The sequence below is a fragment of the Lipotes vexillifer genome, unplaced genomic scaffold (genome assembly GCF_000442215.2).
Source record: "Lipotes vexillifer unplaced genomic scaffold, Lipotes_vexillifer_v1.1 scaffold68, whole genome shotgun sequence".
Classification (NCBI taxonomy): Eukaryota; Metazoa; Chordata; class Mammalia; order Artiodactyla; family Lipotidae; genus Lipotes; species Lipotes vexillifer.
Genome location: NW_006791676.1, coordinates 1575777 through 1598614, shown reverse-complemented (window position 1 = coordinate 1598614; position 22838 = coordinate 1575777). Strand labels below are relative to the sequence as shown.

Genomic DNA, 22838 nt, shown 5'->3' with positions numbered 1-22838 from the left:
CAAAAAAAAAAAAAAAAAAAAAAAAAAGTTATAACAAAATGATGGCTACATTTCCCTGTGTTGTATAGTTTATCCTTGTTTCTTATCTATTTTATTGAGTGAACATGGTAAGTGTTTTTTTTAAAATTTTAAACATCTTTATTGGCCTGTAACTGCTTTACAATGGTGTGCTACTTTCTGCTTTATTTTTATTTCATTTTATTTTATTTTTTACATCTTTATTGGAGTATAAGTGCTTTAAAATGGTGTGTGAGTTTCTGCTTTATAACAAAGTGAATCAGTTATACATATACTTATGTTCCCATAGCTCTTCCCGCTTGCGTCTCCCTCCCTCCCAACATCCCTATCCCACCCCTCTAGGTGGTCACAGAGCACTGAGCTGATCTCCTTGTGCTATGCGGCTGCTTCCTACTAGCTATCTATTTTACGTTTGGAAGTGTATATATGTCCATGCCACTCTCTTGCTTTGTCACAGCTTACCCTTCCCCCTCCCCATATCCTCAAGTCCATTCTCTAGTAGGTCTGTGTCTTTATTCCTGTCTTACCCCTAGGTTCTTCATGACAGTTTTTTTCTTAAATTCCATATATATGTGTTAGCATACGGTATTTGTCTTTCTCTTTCTGACTTACTTCACTCTGTATGACAGACTCTAGGTCCATCCACCTCACTACAAATAACTCAGTTTCGTTTCTTTTCCATTCTGAGGGCTGTCTTTTGGTCTTGTTTATGGTTTCCTTTGCTGTGCAAAAGCTTTGAAGTTTCATTAGGTCCCATTTGTTTATTTTTGTTTTTATCTCCATTACTCTAGGAGATGGGTCAAGAAGGATCTTGCTGTGATTTATGTCATAGAGTGTTCTGCCTATGTTTTCCTCTAAGAGTTTGATAGTTTCTGGCCTTACATTTAGGTCTTTAATCCATTTTGAGCTTATTTTTGTGTATGGTGTTAGGGAGTGATCTAATCTCATACTTTTACATGTACCTGTCCAGTTTTCCCAGCACCACTTATTGAAGGGGCTGTCCTTTCTCCACTGTATATTCCTGCCACCTTTATCAAAGATAAGGTGACCATATGTGCATGGGTTTATCTCTGGGCTTTCTATCCTATTCCATTGATCTATCTTTCTGTTTTTGTGCCAGTACCATACTGTCTTGATTACTGTAGCTTTGTAGTATAGTCTGAAGTCAGGCAGCCTGATTCCTCCAGCTCCATTTTTTGTTCTCAAGATTGCTTTGGCTATTCGGGGTCTTTTGTGTTTCCATACAAATTGTGAAATTTTTTGTTCTAGTTCTGTGAAAAATGCCAGTGGTAGTTTGATAGGGATTGCATTGAATCTATAGATTGCTTTGGGGAGTAGAGTCATTTTCACAATGTTGATTCTTCCAATCCAAGAACATGGTATATCTCTCCATCTGTTTGTATCATCTTTAATTTCTTTCATCAGTGTCTTATAATTTTCTGCATACAGGTCTTTTGTCTCCTTAGGTAGGTTTATTCCTAGATATTTTATTCTTTTTGTTGCAATGGTAAATGGGAGTGTTTTCTTGATTTCACTTTCAGATTTTTCATCGTTAGTATATAGGAATGCCAGAGATTTCTGTGCATTAATTTTGTATCCTGCTACTTTACCAAATTCATTGATTAGCTCTAGTAGTTTTCTGGTAGCATCTTTAGGATTCTCTATGTATAGTATCATGTCATCTGCAAACAGTGACAGCTTTACTTCTTCTTTTCCGATTTGGATTCCTTTTATTTCCTTTTCTTCTCTGATTGCTGTGGCTAAAACTTCCAAGGCTATGTTGAATAAGAGTGGTGAGAGTCGGAAACCTTGTCTTGTTCCTGATCTTAGTGGAAATGCTTTCAGTTTTTCACCATTGAGGATGATGTTGGCTGTGGGTTTGTCATATATGGCCTTTATTATGTTGAGGAAAGTTCCCTCTATGCCTACTTTCTGCAGGGTTTTTATCATAAATGGGTGTTGAATTTTGTCGAAAGCCTTCTCTGCATCTACTGAGATGACCATATGGTTTTTCTCCTTTAACTTGTTAATATGGAGTATCACATTAATTGATTTGCGTATATTGAAGAATCCTTGCATTCCTGGAATAAACCCCACTTGATCATGGTGTATGATTCTTTTAATGTGCTGTTGCATTCTGTTTGCTAGTATTTTGTTGAGGATTTTTGCATCTATGTCATCAGTGATATTGGCCTGTAGTTTTCTTTCTTTGTGACATCCTTGTCTGGTTTTGGTATCAGAGTGATGGTGGCCTTGTAGAATGAGTTTGGGAGTGTTCCTCCCTCTGCTATATTTTGGAAGAGTTTGCAAAGGATAGGTGTTAGCTCTTCTCTAAATGTTTGATAGAATTCGCCTGTGAAGCCATCTGGTCCTGGGCTTTTGTTTGTTGGAAGATTTTTAATCACAGTTTCAATTTCAGTGCTTGTGATTGGTCTGTTCTTATTTTCTTTTTCTTCCCGATTCAATCTTGGCAGGTTGTGCATTTCTTAAAATTTGTCCATTTCTTCCAGATTGCCCATTTTATTGGCATAGAGTTGCTTGTAGTAATCTCTCATGATCTTTTGTATTTCTTCAGTGTCAGTTGTTACTTCTCCTTTTTCATTTCTAATTCTATTGATTTGAGTCTTCTCCCTTTTTTTTTTTGATGAGTCTGGCTAATGGTTTATCAATTTTGTCTATCTTCTCAAAGAACCATCTTTTAGTTTTATTGATCTTTGCTATCATTTCCTTCATTTCTTTTTCACTTATTTCTAATCTGATCTTTATGATTTCTTTCCTTTTGCTAACTTTGGGGATTTTTTGTTCTTCTTTCTCTAATTGCTTTAGGTGCTAGGTTAGGTTGTTTATTCGAGATGTTTCCTGCTTCTTAAGGTGGGCTTGTATTGCTATAAACTTCCCTCTTAGAACTGCTTTTGCTGCATCCCATTGGTTTTGGGTTGTCGTGTCTCCATTGTCATTTGTTTCTAGGTATTTTAAAATTTCCTCTTTGATTTCTTCAGTGATCACTTCATTATTAAGTAGTTTATTGTTTAGCCTCCATGTATTTGTATTTTTTACAGATCTTTTCCTGTAATTGATATCTAGTCTCATAGCATTGTGGTCGGAAAAGATACTTGATACAATTTCAATTTTCTTAAATTTACGAAGGCTTGATTTGTGACCCATAGGATTTGGGTCATTGTGTTTTCACTGTCATTTGTTTCTAGGTATTTTTTGATTTACCCTTTGATCTTCAGTGATCTCTTGGTTATTTAATAGTGTGTTGTTTAGCCTCCATGTGTTTGTATTTTTTACAGACTTTTTCCTGTAATTTATATCTAGTCTTATACCGTTGTGATCAGAAAAGATACTTGATACAATTTCAATTTTCTTACATTTTCCAAGCCTTGATTTGTGACCCAATATATGGTCTATCCTGGATAATGTTCCATGAGTACTTGAGAGGAAAGTGTATTCTGTTGTTTTTGGATGGAATGTCCCACAAGTATCAACTAGGTCTATCTTGTTTAATGTATTATTTAAAGCTTGTGTTTCCTTATTTATTTTCATTTTGGATGATCTGTCCATTGGTGAAAGTGGGGTGTAAAAGTCCCCTACTATGTATGTGTTACTGTCGATTCCCCCTTTTATGGCTGTTAGCATTTGCTTGTTGTATCGTGGTGCTCCTATGTTGTGTGCATAAATATTTACAATTGTTATATCTCTTTCTTGGATTGATCTCGTGATCATTATGTAGTGTTCTTCTTTGTCTCTTGTAATAGCCTTTATTTTAAAGCCTATTTTGTTTGATATAAGAATTGCTAGTCCAGATTTCTTTTGATTTCCATTTGCATGGAATATCTTTTTCCATTCCCTCACTTTCAGTCTGTATGTGTCCCTAGGTCTGAATTGGGTCTCTTGTAGACAGCATATGTATGGGTCTTGTCTTTTTATCCATTCAGCCAGTGTGTGTCTTTTGGTTAGAGCATTTAATCCATTTACATTTAAGGTGGTTTTTGATATGTATGTTCCTTAACGTTTTTAAAAATTGTTTTAGGTTTGTTTTTGTACCTCTTTTCCTTCTCTTGTGTTTCCTGCCTAGAGAAGTTCCTTTAACATTTGTTGTAAAGCTCGTTTCATGGTGCTGAATTCTCTTAGCTTTTGCTTGTCTATTAAGGTTTTAATTTCTCTGTCGAATCCAGATGAGATCCTTGCTAGGTACAGTAATCTTGGTTGTAGGTTTTTCCCTTTCATCACTTTAAATATGTCTTGCCACTACCTTCTGGCTTGCAGAATTTCTGCTGAAGGATCAGCCATTAACCTTATGGTGTTTCCCTTGTATATTGTTTGTTGTTTTTCCCTTGCTGCTTTTAATATTTTTCTTTGTATTTAATTTTGGTAATTTGATTAATATGTGTCTTGGCTTGTTTCTCCTTGTATTTATCCTGTATGGGTCTCTCTGTGCTTCCTGGACTTGATTGACTATTTCCTTTCCCATATTAGGGAAATTTTCAACTATAATCTCTTCAAATATTTTTTCAGTTCTTTTTTCTCTTCTTCTGAGACCCCTATAATTCTAGTGTTGGTGCATTTAATGTTGTCCCAGTGGTCTCTGAGACAGTCCTTAATTCTTTTCATTCTATTTTTTTTATTCAACTCTGCTGTAGTTTTTTCCACTATTTTATCTTCCAGGTCACTTATCCGTTCTTCTGCCTCAGTTATTCTGCTATTGATCCTTCTAGAGAATTTTAAATTTCATTTATTGTGTTGTTTATCATTGTTTGCTCTTTAATTCTTCTAGGTCCTTGTTAAACATTTCTTGTATTTTCTCCATTCTATATCCAAGATTTTGTGTCATCTTTACTCTCTTTACTCTGAATTGTTTTTCAGGTAGTCTGCCTATTTCCTCTTCATTTGTTTGGTCTGGTGGGTTTTTACCTTGCTCCCTCATCTGCTGTGTGTGTTTCTCTATCTTCTCATTTTGCTTAACTTAGTGAGTTGGGGTCTCCTTTTTGCAGGCTGCAGGTTCGTAGTTCCCATTGGTTTTGATGTCTGTCCCCAATGGCTAATTATGGTTCAGTTGGTTGTGTAGGCTTCTTGGTGGAGGGGACTGGTGTCTGTGTTCTGGTGGATTAGGCTGGATCATATCTTTCTGGTGGGCAGGACCACGTCCGGTGGTGTGTTTTGGGGTGTCTGTGACCTTATTATGATTTTAGGCATCCTTTCTGGTAATGCGTGGGGTTGTGTTACTGTCTTGCTATTTGTTTGGCACAAGGTGTCTAGCACTGTAGCTTGCTGGTCATTGAGTGAAGCTGGGTCTTAGCTTTGAGATGGAGATATCTGGGAGAGCTTTCGCTGTTTGATGTTATGTGGAGCGGCAAGGTCTCTGGTGAACCGATGTCCTGAACTCGGCTCTCCCACCTCAGAGGCACAGGCCTGATACCTGGACAGAGCATGAAGACCCTGTCAAGCCACACAGCTCAGAAGGAAAGGAAGGAAAGGAAGGAAGGAAGGAAGGAAGGAAGGAAAAATAGAAAAGAAAGTTATTAAAATAAAAAATAAAAAATTATTAAAAATACAAAAATTATAAAGTATTAAAAAAAAAAGAAAGAAGGAAGAGAGCAACCGAACCAGAAATGAAATCCACCAATAATTACAAGTGCTAAAAACTATAGTAAACAAACGAACAAACAAAAAAACTGACAGACAGAACCCTAGGAGAAATGGTAAAAGCAAAGCTATATAGACAAAATCACACAAAGAAGCATACACATACACTCTCACAAAAAGAGAAAAGGAAAACATATATATATCTTTTGCGAACTCTGAGGTCTTCTGCCAGCATTCAGTAGGTGTTCTGTAGGAGTTGTTCCACACGTAGATGTGTTTCTGATGTATTTATGGGAGGAAGGTGATCTCCACATCTTATTCCTCTGCCATCTTGAATGTCTCCCACTTATCTATTTTAGACATAGTATTTTGTATCTTCTTAATTCCATACCCCTATCTTGCCCCTCCCCCTTCCCTCTCCCCACTGGTACCATTTTGTTTTCTATATCTGTGAGTCTGTTTCTGTTTTGTTTTATGCATTCATTTGTTTTATTTTTTTAGATTTCACGTATAAGTGAAAACACAGTATTTGTCTTTCTCTGTCTGATTTATTTCACTAATCATAATACTCTCTAGGTCCATGCACATCATTGCAAATTGCAGAATTTCATTTTTTTTATGGCTGAGTAATATTTCTTTATATATATTATACATTATATATGTATATACCTATATGTATACGTACCACATGTTCTTTATTCATCTGTTGATGGACACTTGGGTTGCTTTCATATCTTGGCTATTGCAAATAATGCTGCTGAAGCAATCTTGAGAAAAAAGAACAAAGCTGCAGGTATCATTCTCTCTGACTTCAGACTATACTACAAAGCTACAGAAATCAAAACAGCATGGTAGTGGCACAAAAATAAACACATAGATCAATGGATCAGAATAGAGAACCCAGAAGTAGATCCATGTGACTATGGTCAATTAGTCTATGACAAAGGAGGCAAAAATCAATTGGAGAAAAGACAGTCTCTTCAATAAGTGGTGCTGGGAAAACTGGACAGCTACATGTAAAAGAATGAGATTAGAACATTTCCTCACACCATACACAAAAATAAACTCAAAATAGGTTAAAGACCTAAATATAAGACTTGAAACCATAAAACTCCTAGAAGAGAACATAGGCAGAATGATCTTTCACATAAATGGTAGTAATATTTTTGGGGGGTCTGTCTCCTAAAGGCAAAAGATAAAAACAAAACAAATAATTGTACATAATTAAACATTCAACAGTATTTTTTTTTTTTTTTTTTTTTTTGCGGTACGCGGGCCTCTCACTGTCACGGCCTCTCCCATTGTGGAGCACAGGCTCCGGACGCGCAGGCTCATCGGCCATGGCTCATGGGCCCAGCCACTCCGCGGCATGTGAGATCTTCCCGGACCGGGGCACGAACCCGTGTCCCCTGCATCGGCAGGCGGACTCTCAACCACTGCGCCACCAGGGAAGCCCAACAGTATTTTTTGATAGATATTTCTTAGTCAAAGTTATGTATGCAGGTTACCACTTTGATTATATGTTCATCTCTATGAAACTTGATATCATGGTTTTTAGTCATTGAAATAAATGTGATGTGTAAATCAGGGTCATAGCAAGGAAGAGATGGTCACTCAAGAAGGGTGATAAAAAGAATTTAATGAAAGGACTGATTGGGATTGACATATATACACTACTATATATAAAATAGGTAACTAATAAGGGCCTACTGTATAGCACAGAGAACTCTACTCAGTAACCTGTAATGGCCTATATGGGAAAAGAATTTTAAAAAGTGTGGATGTATGTATATGTATAACTGATTCACTTTGCTGTACAGCAGAAACTAACACAACATTGTAAATCAACTAGACTCCAATAAAATTTTTTTTAAAAAGTAGGCAGGATAAAGGGTAATCAGCAAGGGTTAGTGAAATCCCAGAAACGTGCAACAGTCAGAAACTGTCACTATTTCTAGGCCTAAAGGAGCAAGGTGGGGAAGCAGTTAATGCAAATCAGCAAGATGTATAGCTGTAGAAGAGTCACGTGACAAGCGCTTTGGTGTTTGATAGAAGATCACAGCCATTGCCAAACTATGGCCCAAAAGGGGCCATGTTTCTCTCCTCCCAACTCTATAGTCTTCTGTCATTATCTCTCATTGGCTGAACTCAATAGGAAGCTAATAGGCAAGGGGCCCTAGCGATGCAGTCTGTAAAGACACAGAGCATGGTGAATAAGAGTGTAAAGTGTATCTGTAAGGGTTAGTGGAGAGTATACAGCACATAATACTATTCTAATATCTAATACCTAAAAAAAAAGGCAGAAAAAGTGGTTACTTTTTAAAAATGATATGATAGTTCTAAGGAAGAAAGAATTCTGAATTGAAAATGAACTGCTTTTCCTCTATTCATTTTTAAATGAGATGAGAATTAAAAGGATATGAAAATGTTTGAATTTTCCTGCTCACAAGATTACTGTTAGATTTTGGTTTGTAAAACTAGAAAAGTTTATTTCATTGATGGCTGTGCTCAAGAGCTATGGTAAATCAGAAAAAGGTGATTTTTACATATTCATAGAGCTAATGATATTTACAAACAAGTCTAGAAGAAATTTCTGTGTGAATTAGTTACTGTTAGTCTGTCCCAGGGCCATAGTCTATGCCAATGTTTTTCAAATTGCATGTCACAAGCCATTTTTCGGTCCTGAAATAAATTTAATGGGTAGTGACTAGGACTTCTAAATGAAATAGTATACCCTGGAACAGAAAATATCAGAGTGCATTTTTATACTAAGAGTAAATACTGGTTTGTGAAACGTTTGTTTTGATTACATATGTATGAATATGTGACTGTGTTGGGATATATATTTCTCAATATGGGCAATGCTTTAAATTTGGAGGGAACGTGGCCCATACTGAGAAATATATATCCCAACACAATACTATTTACTGGGCTCAATCATCTTATAAACGTTTACCCAACAGTGTAGTAAGGGTGAATTGTATTGAAAGGCAATGTAATATATTTGTGTTCTCTCCCTACAGTGCTAAAATTTGTTCCTAGGTGAGTAAATACATATGGAAATTAGAGTGCATTAATATATTTGATGTTGACCAATTCTAAAGATAGTAACAGTTCAAAATGAAGTGAAAATGTATCTTATTGCTCTATTACTGCATAGACTGGCACCCAGTGCCATAAGTCCCTCTGCATTCCCATCATCACACCTCATATTTACTTGCTCTTGGTAATAAGGGGGAAGGGAAATATTCTGCTAAAATGTCTTGAATAATATTGAAGTGATCTTTTGAGCTATAGCCAAAGTAGAGGAATTTCAGTATATGTATTAACATTAATCTGTATCTTGCGAATCTTCAGCTGAAAATATGGAACATTCAGAGAGTATTTAAAGAGGATAATATGAAACTACAAAATGAGTCACTTACATTGAGTTATATTCATATTCTAGCTTCTAGTTCTTTTTCTTTTAAAGAAAAATTAAAATTAGGTCACTTCTGCTTGTAACCTGCATAGTAATTAAATAATCAGCTATTTCCTGTTTAGATTCCATTTCTACTTCTGCTGCAAAATTTCATTTCCTCTCAATATCTCAAGATTAGCGATTCAACAGAATTATCTTTTGTACATGGATAGTATACATGCTTTATATAAATAAGGGGAAAAAACATTTTGTATAAGCTGAAAATTATTTCAGGTCCTTGAAATCAAAATCAAATATTTATTGTATAGGGGGAAACATCTTCATGTATTCTATATAAGCTTTCCATTTTGCAGTTGTTTTCAGAGACTGCCATTTTGAGTTATATTGGAATAGTGTTCCTTCTGACCTTTGAACAAGGATGCATGACTTTGTTTTTGGCATTCTTCCTAACAACACCCCAGAGGGCAGGGTTGTATTCTAGTGTGACATATATTTGAAAATGTCTTGCACAGAGGGTAAATTTGATATGTAAATGTATCAAGAACAGATTCAAAATAGGCTGAAACTTGCATTTATCTGGTTCAGGAAAATTATAAAAGTCTCAACTTTAGTCTTTCTATTGCTATTATTGGTTAAACCAACAGATTTTCTTAAACTTTGCCAAACAGAAAAGCAATGGGTTCTAAAATCTATCTTCATTTTAATTTTTTCTCTCATTTTCTCTCATTTATAGTATAAGTTTATCTAACTCTGATTTCAAAGACTTTACCCTGACTTGTGTCAGTACAAGTTGTCAGAAAGACAACAGGACTATAGGCTATAAAACATGTCCTTCTGCTGCATATTGTGCTGCATTTGAAGCATATGAGAGCTGTTCTTTTTAGGCTGAAATATGTCTATACTCCTGCAGTTGAAAGTACTGATTTGTCAAACATGGAGGACAAATCTTTATTAAGATTATGTTCAGGAATTAAAAAGCTTTAAGAGAAGAAGCAAAACCTTTTAGTTGTCTAATAGTAATAAACTAGAATAGGCTTAGAAAGAGATCTTGAAAGGTTTCATTCAACTTTAGTCTACCTTCTCATTTCTCCTTTTGTACTCGGTATTCCCTTTTAAGGCAATTTTTACCTGGGTGTTCACAGATAAAAGTTGTAAATAATTTGTGTTTCAATTCATTCAGTATTTCATATTTTGTCCGTTCCTGCATGGTCAAAATGGATTATGCTCACACCTCTCCCATTATTTTATTGAGTACCAAATCACTGAGTATACTATTTTGAGTTATGTGTACACTGTTCAGAAGACAAAGCCTATGCCCAGCCCTTGTAAATAGGTAAAAAAATTTATAGAAACTGAATGAAGGTTTAATGCACATGATTGTAATTTACAGTTTAGTTTGAATAAAATGCATTATACTGAAACAAAGTCACTAGAGTTTTAGTTTACCTAGTAATTGATACTAATTGCTTTCAAGAGATTAGTTCCCCCCAACCCCATTTATAATGGCAATGGAATTATTTCTCCCTGACATAGCACTAATGATTTTCATATTTTCCTTGTATAGTTCAAAATGTCATCTTGTTAACAAGAATTCTTTATCAGAGATAAAAATACGTGTTACTAAATTGACAGGATAACTGTTTGTTTTCTAGTTTTCATCTCACTAATAAATGATGCCAACTGGAATGTTTGACTGCCTTCAATTTCATGGAAAATCAAATGACATTCTTTCTCTGAATGTGTAGTCCAATTAATCTTAGTCTTTTGTAAACTAACACTTGATAATCAAATAGAATAGTCATGTACAAGTAGGTTTATGTTACTGAATTAAACCCCTAAATTATTAGATCACATTAAAATTTATTTGCTGAAATTAAGAGAACCTGTGTACTATCATTTAGTCTTCTTTCTCTCTGTTCTACAGAGAAATGATGAAGAGGCAGTTGTGGATAGAGGTGGAACTCGTTCTATTCTCAAAACACACTTTGAGAAAGAAGATTTAGAAGGTAAGACTATTTTGGTGGGGGGGATACCCATTGGTGTTTCAAAGAGAAATGTGAAGTTTGTTGCAATGTGGAGAACTGCAAAAGTTGATATCAGAGTAATAATGGTGGTGGTGGTGGGGTGGATATGACTGTTTTGGTGTACTCTGGAGTGCCAACAGTCAGTCCTGCAAACAATGAGAAGCATTAATTCATTCAACAGATGTTTATTAAACCTCTCCTATATTCCTGTACTGTGTTGTGTGCCAGTCTTTCAATAATCCTTCCTTCAAGGAATTACAATTAATTGGGGAATGAAAAGAAAAAAATTATGACAGACCAACATATTGGGTGTTATGTGACAGGGGAGGACAGGAGGGGCATCTAATTCACCCTATGTTGTCAGAGTAGGCTGTCACTGGAAGGGAGTTAAGGACAATTTGTATTCTAGTTTTACTGAGATATGTATGAGAGAGGGCTGGAGGCATCATTTGTGTGTATTCTCTTCAGTAGGAAGAAGGTCAGATAATTCAACAGGGAGGTAGTATGGTCTAGCAGCTGGTAAAGTATAGAGGCTCTGAAACCAGACTGTACTGGATTCAAATATCACTTCTGTCCCTTACTTGTTATGGAAGCTTTAGCTAATTAATTAACTTCTCTGCACCTGTTTTCTCTGTTGTTAAAATAAGGATAACAGTGGAATATATTTCCTAAATTTTTGAGAAATAAGGGAAAATACTTAGAATAGTACCTGGCCTAAGAGTCACATAAGTATTGACAATTATTATTCCACTGCAATTTAATGTATACATGCCATTAATTCATCTTAATTTTTTAACGAGAAATTATTACTAGTGAGATACAAGGTATGTGGTGTTTTTCATCTTTTTGTTGAAAAGTGAAACCCAAATCATCTTAAGTAAAACTAATCAGAGATAACTCCTAATAATCTACAGCAGCTGAAAAGTAAGTGTTCATTCCCCTTAAGAATTATAGCCACTTAAATTATGGTTAAATTCATTATTATTGGGTCTTATATTTAGTTACAATTAAATAACAGAAGAGTTAACATACTATTTAGAGACAAATTTCAACAACTATACCCACTCTGTGTTTGACATTTTGCTTGATGCACAGAAAGCACCCAAGGTCTGGAAAGGTTATACTTACTGGGCAGGCGTAGTAATTTGCATGCTATCCATATTCATTACACAAATTGAAGGAAGCAGAAACTTGAAAAATCTAACCCAGTAATGTCTAATATAAAGCAAATTTTTCTTTAGATTTGAAAAGCAGCATAGTTACTGTCCTACTTATGTCATACCATGACTTAAGTTATGCTTATATTCACTAAACTCACACAAGAAAACCTAATAAATCAAGAATTTAGTGTAAAAATATACTCAATTCCAGTGAAACATCATCTTGAGTTTAAAGACTGTGATTGATAATCCACACAAAGATAATTAGCAGTTAACAGTAATTTATAAATAATTAGAGTAAAATACTAAATGATCCCTTTGAATGGAAAATACATAATACAAAAATAAGATTTAATAAAGTTACTTTAATTGTTGTATCAACATGTATTACATACGTTTCTTTTTACTGGGAATACACATAACAGTGTACAATGCTTCTTAAAAGAGATTTCTGGTTGGCAAAACACAGTTGGATAAATCAGATTTTGTTCTGTTTGCTGATGTCTATAGTGGGTATTTTAATCCCAGAAGTGAATAACTGTGACTTAGTCACTGGTGATTGAAGTTAACATCATAGAATGCAAAGGCAACATTTTAGAATTTTGAAAGAAAATAAGAAAACCTTATTTATGTTGACTTTCTTAATATTTGTTCTGCTCCCAGATCATATTAAGTAGATAAACATTTCAGCATTTGAGGATGCTGTGGAGGATTCTTTTGTGATGCATACAAAGAATTAATAGATCTGTTAGTAGTTCCCAGATTGGTTACCCTGAATCGGAAAATAATTCAGGGGCAATGAGGTGGATGTCATGGTTCAGGAAAAAATCAACTGGTAGCATATAATATAATATAACGTGTGTAAGTGGGAGAGCACCAGAGAGAAAGGTGGCATTACTGAGGATAAGGGTGGTGGTAGCTTCTCCTTCTGTGTAATTAAAGAAAAAGACCAGGGCACCACTGTTTTTATTTTCTTTCATAATTTCCAAAACTTGAAAGCAACCAAGATGTCCTTTAATGAATAAATAAACTATGTAGTATGCCAATACAATGGAATATTATTCAGTGATAAAAAGAATTGAACTATTGACGTTTCTCTAAGGAAGATATACAAATGGACAGCACGGTCATGAAAAGATATTCAACATCACTAACTATTAAGGAAATGCAAATCAAATCTGTAATGAGATATCACCTCGAACCCATTAGGATGGTTACTATTTTAAAAAAAAACAACAGAAAATAACAAGTGTTGGTGAAGACGTGAAGAAATTGGAACCCTTGTGCACTACTGGTGAGAAAGTAAAATAGTGCAATTGCTATGGAAAGCAGTGTGGAAGTTCCTCAAGAAATTAAAAATAAAATTACCATAGGGCACCATTTTTTAAGAGCTTCTTTAGTAACATAGATGAAATATACCAATAGATAGTTATTTTAAATGAACTAGAATTTGGAATTGCTGCCCCAGAAATTACCTTCAGCTGAAGGGAGCTGCCTCTCCTGTGGCATCTGAATTCAATAAGTTATCAGAGAAGGAGTATAAAGGCCCAGAGTCTTGCCTCAATTTGGTACAATTCTGAAAGGCTGTCTCAGCTTCAGAGCCTCCTGTGGAGTCAACTGAGGCCTTTATTGCAAATGTACCATAATTCAACTTCTTCTACCAAATGCTGCAGCCCACATTTCCTCGCAGGTGTTACTGCTGATAGCTCTCTCTTCAACAAACTCCCTGAACACAAATTTTTGTCTCAGTGTCTGTTTCCTGAGGAATCTGAACCACTCATTGATCATTTTCCTGTTCCCTGAACCATGCCAATAGACCTACTTGGTAATTGATAGGACCATCACATTGGTTTCTTAGCCTGTGGGATTAAGAACTATCGTAGTGGGTGAGAAGGCTCTGAAAGTACTTGCCTTGACGATGATATTAAATGAAAATCAGTATTGCATATGACAGGAAATAGCAGAGATTAGTGCCATCTTTAACGATCTAAAGTATGTCCCAGTCTGGCCACTACAGAAACTTGTCAAAGTCTAGACAATGGTGGTGGACTACTGCAAACTCGGCCAAGTGGTAGCATCAATTGCAGCTACTGTTTCAGATGTAGAATCTTTTTAGAGCAGGTTAACATGACCACAGGTACATGGTATGCAGCTGTTGATTTGGCAAATGCATTTTTTTTCTACCAAGAAGGTATACCAAAAGTAAACATTCTCTTGGGAAGTACAACAATATACATTTATGGTCTGCTCGGCAGCTGTGTTAACTCTCCTACCCTGTATTATAATAGACTCCAAAGGGATTTGGCCTGAGTGGGTGTTCTGCAGAGCATCATTTTGGTTCACTGTGTTGACCAAATGAACGTGAAGTGGCAAGTATGCAGAGGCCTTGATAAGACAGATGCATTCCAGAGTCAGCTTCTCAGTAAATCTGACTAAAGGATAACATTATAGAGTGTGCAACACTGTACTGAGCCTGAAACTCCAGGGTGGATGGATGGATAGGTGGGGTCAGTTTCCACATGGGCCTAATAAAAATAACCCAGTGCCTCTTCAGTTCTTTTATTTTTTATTTTTTTTTATTGAGCAGAGTTCCCTGTGCTATACAGTAGGTCCTTGTTGATTATCCATTTTAAATATAGCAGTGTGTACATGTCAATCCCAAACTCCCTTATCACTTATATGTGGGGAATCTAAAAAAATGATACAAATGAACTTATTTACCAAACAGAAACAGACTCACAGACTTAGGGAACGAATTTATGGTTACCAGGGTGAAGGGTGGGGGGCAGGGATAGTTAGGGAGTGCAGTTATTCTTAAACACCTCCATTCTCTCTTCATTGTTCAGCCGTGTCCAGCTTTTCTCAGAATGGATGCCTGAACTTTTTAAAAATTTAATGAATATTTTATTTTTTCAGATATGATGATTGTTATATTTTCTGCAGGCATAAGAGCAAATTAATAAGTTTCTAAAAATAGTATGTCATTAATAATTAGATGATAACAAAGAGAAGAAAATTCAATAGCTGAAGATGATATGCTATAATTTTAGCCATTTTGACTGAACGGATCGATTTCCAGTCAAAGCAATTCTGTCAAACAACTGGATTGCTTTTTTAAAAAAATTAAAAAAGAATTCTTTTATGGTAAAAAATTCATAACATAAAATTTATTATCACAGCCAATTCTAAGTGTACAGTTCAATAGTGTTAAATATATTTACAATGTTGTGTAAGCAGTGTCAGAACTTTTTCATCTTGGAAAACTGAAACTCTGTAACAACAACTCCCCATTTCCTCCTCCCCTGGCAAACACCATTCTACCTTCTGTTTCTATGAATTTGACTATGCTATATACCTCATAGAAGTGAAATCATGCAGTGTTTTTCCTTTTGTGACTGACTTATTTCACTTAGCCTAATGTCATGAAGGTGTATCCATGCTGTAGTGTTAGAAATTACTTTCCTTTTTAAGGCTGAATGATATCCATTGTATGTGTATACTACATTTTGTTTATCCATTCATCTATCGATGGACATGATTGCTTTCATCTTTTGGCTATTGTGAAATAGTGCTGTACTGTTTGGCTAGTGCTGTTATGAGCATGAGTGTGCAAATATTGCTTCAAGACCCTGCTTTCAATTCTTTTGAGTATATACCCATAAGTGGGATTGCTGGATCATAGGGTCATTCTATTTTTAACTTTTAGAGAAACTGCCATACTGTTTTTCATAGAAAATGCACAATTTTACATTCCTACCAACACTGCGCAAGGGCTCCAATTTCTTCACATCCTCACTAACACTTGCAGTTTTCCAGGTTTTCTTGATAGTAGCCATCCTAATGGGTGTCAGGTTTTGATTTGCATTTTCCTAATAATTAGTGATATTGAACATTTTCTCATATGCATGTTGGCCACTTTTGTATCATCTTTGGAGAAATGTCTATTCAAGTCCTTTGTGCATTGTTTAACTGGATTTTTTTTATGTGTTGTTCAGTTGTAGGAGTTCTTTATGTATTCTAGATATTAACTCCTTATCAGGTATATATGATTTGCAAATATTTTCTCCCATTCTATAGGTTGCCTTTCTGCTCTGTTGACTGTGTTCTTTGATATGCAGAAAATTTTAATTTTTTGATATAGTCCAATTTGTCTAGTTTTACTTTTGTTGCCTAAGCTTTTGGTGTTATTTCCAGGAAATCCTTGCCAAATCCAATGTCAAAGCCTTTCCCTATGTTTCCTTCTAATTTATAGTTTTGGGTCTTACATTTAGGTCTTTGACCCATTTTGAGTTAATTTCTGTATATGGTGTAGAATGCCTGCAATTTTATCCTTCATATTCCTTTGTTGTCTAACTTTACACTTGTTATAGCTTGCATTACTCCTTACAGGTCAGATTTTCCCCCAAATCACTGATATATAAAGAACTTCTTTAGTGAGAGAGAGACTGTTTGTTTTCCATGCTTTTAGCACATATTTCTAAAATAATACCTGCTATTTTTCTACAGTCTGAGAACATGGAAGATGCAATAAAACCTCAAGAATATTATTAAAAATTTTGTGTTCAAAACCTTTTTGTTGCTCCATACCAAATTGGTGCCTTCTCATCTTCTCCACAAAGAATAGAATGTCCATTCTGCCCATCCATTAGTGTTACCTGATCCCTCCTGGTACAATAATTATCTTCCTCCTCCAGATCTCTCTTTCTGAATTTACATCATTTCTTATATTATTATTATGTATATATTTTTTATCATTCTCATTTGATTATAAGTTTGTTGAGGGACAAATCTTTGTCTTATACGTATTTGCATTCTACCATGGTATCGGTCCAGCAGTTTTTCTTAAACTAGATAGGTACTAAAAAATGTGTTGCATTGAATCTCATTTATGTATAATTCAATAATATATCACTAATCATTTAAGAAGTTAAGTTTATATACTGTAATTAGGTGCATAATTAACACTCATCAAATATTGAATTAGCTTTCAAATATTTAAGATGTAAATATAGGAGTTTCTGTACTAAGATAAATAAATCTAGGTACATTTTAATCTGATATTCAGGAATTCATAAATTTAAAACTTTAATGGAAAAGTTAAACTAATATTTAAATCTTGGCTATGAATTAAATTAAAAAGACATTTTCTTTATTCTGTATTGCTTTTAGCAGAGAGTAAAATACTTTTAAGTCAGGAATTTAATAGAGAAAATTATACCTCTGTCTTGACATTTTTGCTCATTTTATTTGAGATAAAAAATTTTGGTTTACTAGTTTATTTCTTTTGGGGGCCACTTAATATATCGTGGACCTAAAGTCCAGAGATACTGTAAGTAAAATACCTAGCACAAAGCTATCATATAACGTAATTTTATTAATGATAATACCCTCCCACTTTCTTCATTTCACACAATGCATTCCTGAGCTCTTAAGTTTACCAAAATGCTTTTCTGATCATAATCATTGTAATGTCAAAAGTGTTTTTCACTAAAAAACAGAAGATAGTAAGTGCTGATCCTATAATTATGATGCACTATTTTGAAACCAAAGTAGAAAATAATTTGAAAAAATAAAGAAAAAGCCAAAAATTAGGCTTAGATCTTTTTCTTTCTGATCTTCTGTCTCCAAAAATTGACATTAGAAGGAAAAAGTGAATTCTGCTGAGAGAAACAAAAGTTGGCTTCACAGAGACAGAGATGGGCTTAGAAGGATGAATGAGAGTTCTGAAGGCAAAGAAGGAAGGATCCATTATATTCTGGGAATGGCAAATATGGTGTGGCTAACACATTGGGATTGTGTGCATGTGGGTAAAGAGTGACTAGAGATGAAGTTTAAACATTTGCATGAAGTAGGTCAAATAATGGAGAATGAATTAATTTTTGAAGTTACTCAGTGAGGTAAGTACTATTATCATCTCCATCTTACAGATAAGGAAACTAAAGCACAAAAGATTGACTTGCCCAGGCCATGACTAGCAAGTGTAAGAGCAGGGATCCAAACCCACAAGGATCTGGGCTTTTAACAACTATGTTATAGAAGTAAACATAATGTGGAGCCTTGTCTTTTAGGTGACTGAATGGGGCAAGATGTTTATTAACTGGAAGACTGGGGCATATTTACCCACTTAATCATGACTATTTTTAAAAAGTTGAGACTATCCTATGAAGCAATAATGAATTCGATAATTAGTACCCCTATTACAATAGTTTTCCAGATAATTTTGAAAAAATTTGAAATATTTTATAGTTAGTAAATTCCCATTAGATAGATTCATTTCCACAAAAGGAAAAGCCTGTCCCACTGGAGACTAGTTTTAATAATAACCTCATGTTCTCTTATTTTAAATTCTTGTCTCTGCTGCTCTACAGAATGAATAATCTTACTGTTTCCATGTTTCAAATGTCTTTTATTTGAAAAAGAAAAGAACTGTTTTTCCTGCTATTATGGGTTGTTAATTTTTGTGCAATTTAGTATTGTTGATACAGGCTCAATGCTACTTGATACGGCAATTCTAAGTGGTATTTGGTCCATTGGTAATAATTAGTGAAGTTAATTAATTACATAGGATCCATTTAAAATTCTGCCTGCCAAACACTTTGAATATATTTAAGGATGGGAATTAGGCAGATAGACTAATACTGAAGATTCCAGAAAAAAATAGCCAGTAGTAAATTTTATTCCCTAATTGACTATCTTTGCCACCTATGCACATTTCATAATGAATTGTTCTATTTTTCTCCAGGGTATCCTAAAAATAAGAACCAAATAAGAGAATGTTTTTTAACAGTCTGTAATAATGGAATTACTTTTATTCCTAAAATTAACTCTCAGGTGAGCTATATATCATGTTCCATGTTTCTTCATATTAATTGTCTCACATGATTTTGTATGTAACCCACATCAATTTATTTTGATACATAAATTTATTCATGATATTTTGTCTATTTAAAGTGAGTGGTAACTTGCTAGTTATTTATAGTCTGCTTTTAGAGTGTATTGTAAATTTGAAAGATCTAAAGTTTTCTAAATTTGGTTTATTAGACCATTTGCAAGTAGTTATAGACATGTGTTTGCATGAGTATAGTAACAAATATTCTAATGTGTATATGTGGCTAAGAAATCCTGCAATGTATGGTTTCTTAATTTAGGGGTCGTCATTATATATTTTCCATCCCTAGTTTAGGATGTCTGTTTTTAGGCAGATGATTTTAGAAGAGCCTATATTCTTAATCTCCCTCATCGTTCCTTATAAATCTGGCTCTATTTACTACTACTCTCTACCTATCAAAGGCACAGTACAGTATTTGAGGTATTTGCTATGTAATGTGACCTAAGACATATCCTTTGTGAATAAGGAGAACTGTATATTTGTGTGTGTATATGTAACATTTTCAATCAATTGCTATTTTAGAGATATATTAGATGAAAAGAAATTCCTTTTCATTACATTAAATATAATCCTATAAATATTAAAAGAGGGTATTTTACAGCAAATAATTTTTTCCTTTAATCCTTCTATATTTTTCTTCGAAAATATTTAATACTTTGAAGACAAACCACAAATGGCCAAAGCTTCTTAATATGTACTCTGTAGGTTTATATTAACACTATACTTTTGTTTTGAGTTTTCCAGACGTCTGAGACTTAAGTGCGTTGATTATTTAGTTATACAGTTTAATAGTATGGGAATCATACTATGAAGGTGACATTGTGAAGGAGATCAACTTAGTCTACTTCTTGATTAAATTCTTAAATCTCTATTTCAGCTGCTAATCTTTCCCCTAGAGCTATCCTACTTTAAAGCTCCTCGGCTACATGTGATCATAGCCTCCACAGGTTATCTCCTCACAATAGAAGCAGGGGTGGGCTACCAGTCAATTAGGGCTTCTCTTGTGAAGTCATCATCATTCACCAATATTAATTAAGTGCTAATGGTATGTAAGCACTGAACAAAATTTGTTTTATATTCTTTATTCTCCATAGTGGTTTACATAGTGGTGCTGTCATTAGGGCACTTGAGTTCTAGACCTCCTTGGGAAAAAATAACAGTGGCCACCCGGCACATAAATGTTTACATTTAAATATCAATTGAGATAAATACTGATAATACTGAACAAGTTTTAAATAGTAGTTGAAAGAGGTGATATTCTTGATTTTCTGGATTACATACACCTATAATTTTATCAGTACTAGCATCACTGGAACCTTAATAGAATTAAGTCGATGTGGTGTACCGGTATTCTGAGGTTACTTTTTGGAATGCTCTCTTTTATATTTTCTCCCGGTGACATTGTTCACTACCCCATTCTATCCTCCCTCTTTCCTGGCTGCTTAGACATCCCTACTGCTCTTAGTTTGTCGGAACTGCTGAAAGCACAATGAAAAAATCTACTTCTTTTTCCTTTCTTTCTCTATCATTTTCTACCCCTAATGAGAGCTTCAGGCGGGAAGATAATATAGAAAACCAAAATGATTGAAATTATGATTAAAAGAAAGTAAAATTTTAATTTTCTGCTGGTAGATTAAGCTTTTGTCTTGTCTCTGCAGAAGGAACATTATGAATATCCTTTTTTTATTGAAGTATAGTTGGTTTACAGTACTAGTTCAGGTGTATAAAACATATTGACTCAATATTTTTATAGATTACACTCCATTTAATGTTACAGAATAGTGGCTATATTTCCCTGGGCTGTACAATGTATCCTTGTTGTTTATCTATTTTATACATAGTGTTTGTATCTCTTAATCCTGTACCCCTGTCTTGCCCCTCGCCTCTTCCCTCTCCCTGCTGGTAACCACTAGTTTGTCCTCTATACCTGTGAGTCTGTTTCTGTTTTGTTATATATATTCATTTGTTTTATTTTTTAGATTCCACACATAAGTGGTAGCATAGTGTTTGTCTTTCTCCCTCTTATTCTTCATTCTCTCTCTGGATGATTCACTTCCTGGAATGTTATTTCCACCTGTGAGTGTTGTAGGAGTCCATATGGATGTATCCAAAGTGTTCCATATGTGTCTTGTGGACTTTCACACAATGAATAAACCTAAGGTAGAAGAAGATGAAGAAGATGAATATGAAGAAGATGAATATGACTAAAGTAGAAGTCATCCTATACAAATGTTAGTTGAGGAAAATGCTAAGGGAATATGTTGAAAGAACATGACTGCTAACTTAAGAGTATATGAAAGATGGTTATATGGAAGATGAAATATACCATCATTTTATGTTACACAGAAATAGTAGAGTTTTGTATGAGGAAAATAAACCAAGATGTTAAAATTTCCCTATTGGATACGACTACTTAGAAATGTTTAGTTTTAGAAATATTGGGATAACTTCTTCAACTACTGTTTATTTCACATGTGAAAATGAGAGGTCTGAATCAAGTGCTCTCTGAAGAATTTTCCATCTCTAAATTCTGTGATCTTTAAGTGAACTTCCAGAGTATGCTTTAAAATTTAAATTTCTTGTTAACTTTGCTTAATATTTAAATACCTTTAAGCTTTTCAGTTCTCTGACAAGAAAAGTTCATTAGTTTTGAACTTGGAAAGGACTGCTCGCTCTGTGTAAATGGTTTAAAAAATGTCCTATTAATGATTCATGCCTCTTGAAAAGCACAGAAACTTATTCTTTACCTTTCTTGAGGAAGAAAGAAATTTGAAGTAGAGTAGGTGTGGCAAAAAATATCACCAGATGTCACTTTCTTAATGGAAAGTGTATGTCTGGCTTTATCATCTTGAGATATAAAGTTAGGTCATATTTGGTTAACATTGACAGTATAATAACCCAGAGGAAGAACCACCTGCCTGGATATTCTGAAAGTATGGCATTTGTCCTGGGGTTCTCCTTCCAAGGTTCCATAGGGTTACTTAGACTAAATGGTTTAATCAGTCCTTAATATCTCTAACCTCTTGCCACCCTCAGTGAGAATTAATGGGACTTCAGATTCCTTAATTCATTCATTCCTCCAACTCTATTTAATGCCTACTATTAAGTGTCAGACACTACTCCAGGTACTAGTAATACCGCAGTGAAAAAAAAAGAGACAAAAATTTGGACCTTACAAACTAGATATGCCCCTCATGGTTGATTTCAACAAGTGTTTAATCCTGGAGAGCTTAGCCTATTAGTCTCAGTATCTTCTACCACCAATTAGAAGTCTGGTGGCATCCAGGGAGCTGGGATGATGCAAGTTACACTGGAGTTTGTGACTACCCACTATCATTTGGTGCAAGGCCCTGTCCATTAAAGCTGTTGATCCTTCCTGGTTTATCTGTACACGTTTATCCAGTCAGCTACACAACCTCCTCCTACACATACATGCATACCAAAACCTGCCTTGAGCCTTAAGCGTTATACTTCAAGTTTTTTATTTCCCTTATTGTAAGGGCACACATGCATCTCCTTTCCCCATTCAGAGTAAGCTCCTTAGTACCAAAGTGACTTTGTCAAAAAGGCCTTTAGCATAAGTCACAAAATGGGCCATTAAAATCAGACACACACACAGACACACGCAGTAATCTAGTGGCTGCTGTTGAGTTTGGGAAAGGGTCTGGACCCTCCTCCCATCAATGGTGTTTCTTCTTAATGGGGAGTGGAAGTGGGGGGCTGTTATCCATTCCTGC

The 22838-nt window shown here is 34.8% G+C and overlaps 1 protein-coding gene across 1 annotated transcript in view; it reads left to right on the top strand.

The window, feature by feature from the left end:
* The window catches only part of SLC4A10 (solute carrier family 4 member 10), a 223931-nt gene that overhangs the window by 24970 nt on the left and 176123 nt on the right, over positions 1-22838 (top strand). The window contains exon 2 of the mRNA XM_007464496.1: positions 10953-11034. Within this exon, the coding sequence (XP_007464558.1) occupies positions 10953-11034 (82 nt within the window). The remainder of the gene's footprint in view (positions 1-10952; positions 11035-22838) is intronic.